Here is a 5,942-nt window from a genome sequence, read left to right on the forward strand (position 1 = left end):
CTCTGTTGAGTTTTAATGATCATAAAACATATAACTTCAGTAGGCTATATGTAGGCCTACTTTAGTGGGTTACTTTTGCGTAAACTTATAAATGGAACCCTAAAGTAAACTGGTATTTTTTAAAGGACCTAAAGGACGCTTGTTGTATTAAAAAAAACCTCGCTCAAAAATATTAAGTAAAAACGCGACGGTACGTTCATTTAGCCTGCGCTGTTATTAAAATAAACGCTGTGCTGTAGTCTCTGGTCATATTCACAAATGACTCATTAATATCCAGGTCCAATGAGAGTTCAATGTATGCTCATAGCCTAGAGACTACTTAGGCTCCTAGAGCTCTCGGACTGCCGATTCTACAGACTCTGTTGGAAAAACAGTTATATTATAACAGTTATTTATTACAATTATATTAAAGCACGTAAATGACGTAATCGGACATTATGCTGCACCATAATCAAAGGGAAGTCTATTCTGCAGTCATAATTAGTATTTAATATAGGCTAATGCAAAATAATTAATGTCATTAGAAATCTATTAAATGTTTATATTATATATAATATGTTAACATACGTTAAAATATTTATTTTCGACTTAAACTACGGTTCGATATGTCATACTTATTCATATAAATATTTTGTTACTTTTTTTTGTTACTTTACACATTTTCTGTCTGAATCATTAAAACAAAAAAAGAGAGACAATTTCCTTATAGAGCACTAGAGGGCACCCATGCGGTGGTGTACAAAAGGACACTTCCGTCTGACGTTGCGTGAGCGTTGACTGACAGTTTTCTTAACCAATTACATTGAAGTTGAGCTCCAATGAGGCGTAACCAAGAGCACAAACGCAGCCAATCACAGCGTAGCAAGCGCTAGCAACGGGTCCAGAAGTGAGGTGTCTATTTCTGCCGTAGATGGTATCGAATCAAGTAGAAAGTTGAAAACTGCTAATATATGGTTGAAAATTGTGATTAGAATGAATGGAACAGCATATTCAAACTTTGACAATCAAGAACACGTTCTCAAACTAGGCGAAACCTTTGAGAAACAACCTAAAAGTGCATTCCACACGGTACGATGTAAGTGGTATCTTTTAACGTTACATTATTATATCCGTATATTAGAATATGCATATAAACTCATTAAAAGAAAACATATTTTGAAAAAGAAAAGGAGCTGTTTTGTACGTTGATACTGAAACCATGCGTTGTTTTCCAACAAAACGCACAGGCATATGAGAAGGCAGCTATGTGCTTTTCCACCTTGCTGGATAAAGATTCGTAATGTTGACATGTAAAAATGTTGATTCAATGTAATGTTGTTTGGAAATTATACACAAATATTTCTTTGTGCTTATAATGGAAAAATCCTAAACAAATTGTGGTTTAAAATTAAATCTTTAAAAAAAAAAGACTTTATATTATAATAAAACACGTGCGTCCTCTGTAGGTTCTACAGTAGTACTACACTACTTGATTCAGCAATTGATCATCTGATTATGAAATATGAGTGTTTTCTTTCTGTTCATAGATGATTTTAAACCAGCCTCCATAGACACAACATGTGAGGGGGATCTGGAAGTGGGCAAAGGAGAGCAAGTTACAATCACACTACCGAATTTGGAGGTAGGTTTGATAACCGTATTCTACAAAACAGTTATTTTATGTAGCACAGATACTTCAGCTGAATCTTTTTCTCACCCCTCAACCTTCACAGGGATCCACAGCACCTGTTACTGTGTTTAAAGGTTCCAAACGGCCTTATATGAAAGAATGTATTCTCATTGTTAACCATGACACAGGAGAGTATCGTCTGGAGAAACTCAGCAGTAACATTGCGGTCAAGAAGACCAGGTAATATAGCTTTTGTGTTCCAATTCATATGGAATTATAATTTATTTCATGATATATATTTTTTAAAGCTTGTATTAAGTAAATAAACTGTTAAATCCTGCTTTCTTTGCAGGGCTGAGGGAAGCAGTAAGGTTCAGTCACGGCTGGAGCAGCAAACCAGCAGGCTCAGTCAGCAGATGAAGACAGGCAGTGGAAGCAAGGCTCCCTCCAGCACCAAGAGCTCTCCTCCTAAGGAGAAAATGTCTCCATCATCTCCCATGGATGATATTGAGCGAGGTAATGTGTGTGTCTTGCTAAAAGCTGGAAGGAAAGAGTAGCAAACAAGGTTTCTGACTAGTTCATGTAGTACAATTAGCAGGACACCAGCTTGATGAACCAAAAAACATAGGGGAAAAAATACACTACCGTTCAAAATTTTGGGGTAATTAAGATTTTTTTCAATACAATTAACACTTTTATTCAGCAAGAGTTCCTTAAAATGATCAAAAGTGACAGTAATGATTTTAACATTGGAAAAAAAAATGTTTTCAAAAAATTTAAAATAAACGCTGCCCTTTTAAATTTTCTATTAATCAAAGTGGCAAATTGTATTATGATTTCCACAAAAATATTAAGCAGCGCAACTGTTTTTGACATTGATAATAATAAGAAATGTTTCTTGAACAACAAATCAGCCTATTAGAATGATTTCTGAAGGATTAATATGTAATGATGCTGAATATACAGCTTTGCCATCATCGGAAAATTACTCTTTAAAATTAAGATAAGCCTGGTGCAGTGTTTTACAAGACAGTTCTTGCATTTACATCATCAATCCGTGACGCATTCGGTGACTGTGAGCTGCATTTACATGCGGGATAAAAATTGTGGCTAACAAAAACAATCTCTAGCGTTAATTTTGATCGTTTGGAGCAAGTGGGGGTTTGTAGTTGTCTCACTAATTGCGTCATCTGGTTCTGCGCTACTATTGGTTTTTAATTTGACTGTTGTCATAGTACAGGCCACACTACAGGATTGTGCGTCAAATCTTCTGATACTAGTGTTTTTTTTTTTGGTGGCCTGTTTTCATGTTAGTCTAGTCTTTGTGTCAAGCTGTCATTTTAGTTTTTATTAGTTTTAGTCACACTCATACTCTAAAGTCTAGTCAAGTTTCAGCTGACTAAAAGTCTGAGCATTTTAGTCTTATTTTAGCCAGAATTATCCATTACTATTTTCGTCTAGTTTTAGTCGACGAATACATATGACATTTAGTCTCGTTTTAGTCAATGAAAATTGGATTTTAGTCTCATTTTAGTAATGCAATTCTATTTAACCCAGTCAATATATTATAAGTACCTAGTAGTATAGACGAAACAAACATTTTATTTTAGCCAAGCCCATTTCAAACAAGTTTATCTTATTATATTATTGTTACCTTATAGACTCAGGAATACATTAATTCCAGACACGGAAGAGACTCCGATTTCAATTTACAACATATTTATTTTACCAACCAAACATGTTAGAAGTACACACACATACATGTAAATAAAATCACTTTCTCTGTGTCAGACTGAACTTTGTTTGTTTTTTACGCTAACTCACCGCAGCTGCATCTTCTAAATAATGCCGCGAGTGGGGCTCGAGGAAGTGATGTCGCCTGCATCTGCGCAGTGCGACCTGATGAAGCCCCTGAAGTGAGACATAGGAAACAGAAATACTAAAAAATAATAATAATGCGACTAAACGAGACAAAATAACATTATAACATTTCGTTTTGTTTTGGTCAACGAAAATGAAGAGACATTTTAGCACAGTTTTTATTTTGTAAACCACATTTAGTCTTGGTTTTATTCGTCAACAATATTGCATACATTCATGTTGCGTCTCGTTTTCGTGACGTGATAAAGGTTCGTTGACGACGATATTTAGTCATAATTTTCGTTGACGAAAGCAACACTATCTGACACTGCCAAAATTTTGTTGGAGGTAAGATTTGATCTTGGTCATTACTCAACATGTCAAAACTTTTGTCAAACTTTTGGCCTAGGATCAGAGGAATTTTTTAGGGATTCACAAAATTTGTCTCAGATAGCCAAAGTGTGGCTGAAATCGCACGTTGTGTACCAGGCTATAGAAACAGTCATTTTAAATAGTAATAACAAATTGTAATATTTTCAAATATGTTCAAAACCGACCCTAAACTTTTAGTGTAAATGCTAGTGTAAAAGAGTTCTTAAATAGTACTTGAATTCTTTCGCGAATCCTTCTAGTTTTCATGTGTTTGTGCAGAGCTCATGGCCGAGGCGCGTGACATGGAGCAGATGAGCAGTGGAGACAGCTCCTCAGATTCCCACAGTTCCTCCTCATCCAGTAGTGGGGACAGTTCCAGCAGCGACTCCGAGGACGAGAGTCGCCCTCCGCATAATGCGCCCCCAGCCCCCCCACAGAGCACTTCTCCCCTCAACACATCTCAAAGCCGCGCGGAAGAGAGCAGCGGGCATTTCATGAACACGCTCAGTGAGTTTCAGGGCTGATGGGGGATTTCAGTTGGTCTGACGTTATCTTTTTTGTATCTAATATGCTAATATTTGATTTATTCCAGAAAATGATCTCCAGTTGAGTGAGTCTGGGAGTGAAAGTGACGATGACTGATTGCAAAGACGTGTTGGACATCTGATGCGGAAAGAGTCATGTTTTCAGGAAGTACAGTATCTGTTCACTAGTTAAAATTGTATGTGAAATCTGAATCCAAATCACTATCCTGATCAACTTTTTAGTTATGAAATATTTTCTTTCCCCTAGTTTCTTAATAATACTTGCATCAGCACAAGCTGTCGTTGGACACAAAGCTGGGGGGTTTGCTTTATTAGTAAATTAAGAAAAAGTATTTATTTTGTTAAGAATGCTACTGCATAGATGTTAGTTTTATAGGAATGTCCTATAGTTGCTTCCTCAAAGGTTATAGAAATATATCTATTTCTGAGATAACTCTTTAGAAAGATCACCATGGCCATGTTATAATATATATATTTGTTGAAGCTCAACATTCTCAAGCACATGAGAATCAGCAGAATATTATTAGGAATCTTAAGGAGCATGAGTGCATTAATGTGCCAGGCTCAGTCTCAGCAATCTCAGATATTTACACATTACCCGACCTGCAATACTTGAATTTTTTTCTTTGATGATTCAGAGACATTTGTTCATAACAAACTGCCTTGTATATAAGGTGTATTTTGAATATCCATCCCATTCTCTTGCATTGAAGTTTACCCATTGTTTTAAATTCCTGCTTGGATTCCTTAAGATGTAATCTCCATTTAGATGTAGAAGCCTATTTGTCATGTTTGTCTTACTGTACACCTCTGGCAGGCCCAAAAGCAACACTCTTCTCTCTTAAAGGATGTCTTTATCCAGCCCTCCTTGAGCACTAATTTCAAAATGTGACGTGCCATCCTATGTATTATACTATGGTAAATGTAGTTCTGTGGGAGGTGTTTGATCATTAAAATTGTGTATAGACAAATAAAGACTTGTTTTGCAGTGTTTATTTGTTGATAATTTTCATAGAACACCTTTTTTCTGCATCTGAGCAGCAAAGTTTTAACCTAAAGTAGCTTCATGTTGTGGCAAGATTAACTTGATTGAGCATTACTCCAATTATACTGAGGGTTTCGATATGCAGTAAATCTTTTTGAACATTATGCAATAATTTTTATGTATTTATTGATATGACTTTTTAGAGGCACAGACTTTAAAAACAGGCATGGATTTATTTCTGAAGCAAAGATCATCTCTTTACTATGGAAATATTTTTGGTTTTTTTATGTGTGCATCCAACCGTCTCTCTATCACATTTAACTTTCACCCTTCCTTCACACTTTGTAACACATCTTTCCCTCACGGGTCTAAATGACCCAAAGCCCTTGTTGTCCATAAAGCTTATTTTATTTCATTTTGATATTTTTTGATGCAATTTTTTGGGAGATTTTATTTACCTTTAAATGACTAGATTTGATAAATAAACTGTAATTCAAGCACATTCCTCAGTCACATTCTTTCAAATTCAATTCAAAATAACTTCTTAATAATTAATATCTTACATTGGGTG

The 5,942-nt window shown here is 35.5% G+C and overlaps 1 protein-coding gene across 1 annotated transcript; it reads left to right on the forward strand.

Moving 5' to 3' along the window:
* The first annotated feature begins 851 nt into the window (after positions 1 to 851).
* eaf2 (ELL associated factor 2) lies at positions 852 to 5,361 on the forward strand. The gene is made up of 6 exons (XM_077215173.1): positions 852 to 1,075; positions 1,527 to 1,621; positions 1,713 to 1,849; positions 1,962 to 2,125; positions 4,121 to 4,348; positions 4,434 to 5,361. Exons 1-6 carry the CDS (start codon positions 973 to 975, stop codon positions 4,481 to 4,483), a joined length of 777 nt encoding a protein of 258 aa, XP_077071288.1. The 5' UTR covers positions 852 to 972; the 3' UTR covers positions 4,484 to 5,361.
* Positions 5,362 to 5,942: the final 581 nt, after the last annotated feature.

The sequence above is a fragment of the Siphateles boraxobius genome, unplaced genomic scaffold, assembly GCF_051911475.1.
Source record: "Siphateles boraxobius isolate OS27281-9 unplaced genomic scaffold, OSU_SipBor_1 7, whole genome shotgun sequence".
Classification (NCBI taxonomy): domain Eukaryota; kingdom Metazoa; phylum Chordata; class Actinopteri; order Cypriniformes; family Leuciscidae; genus Siphateles; species Siphateles boraxobius.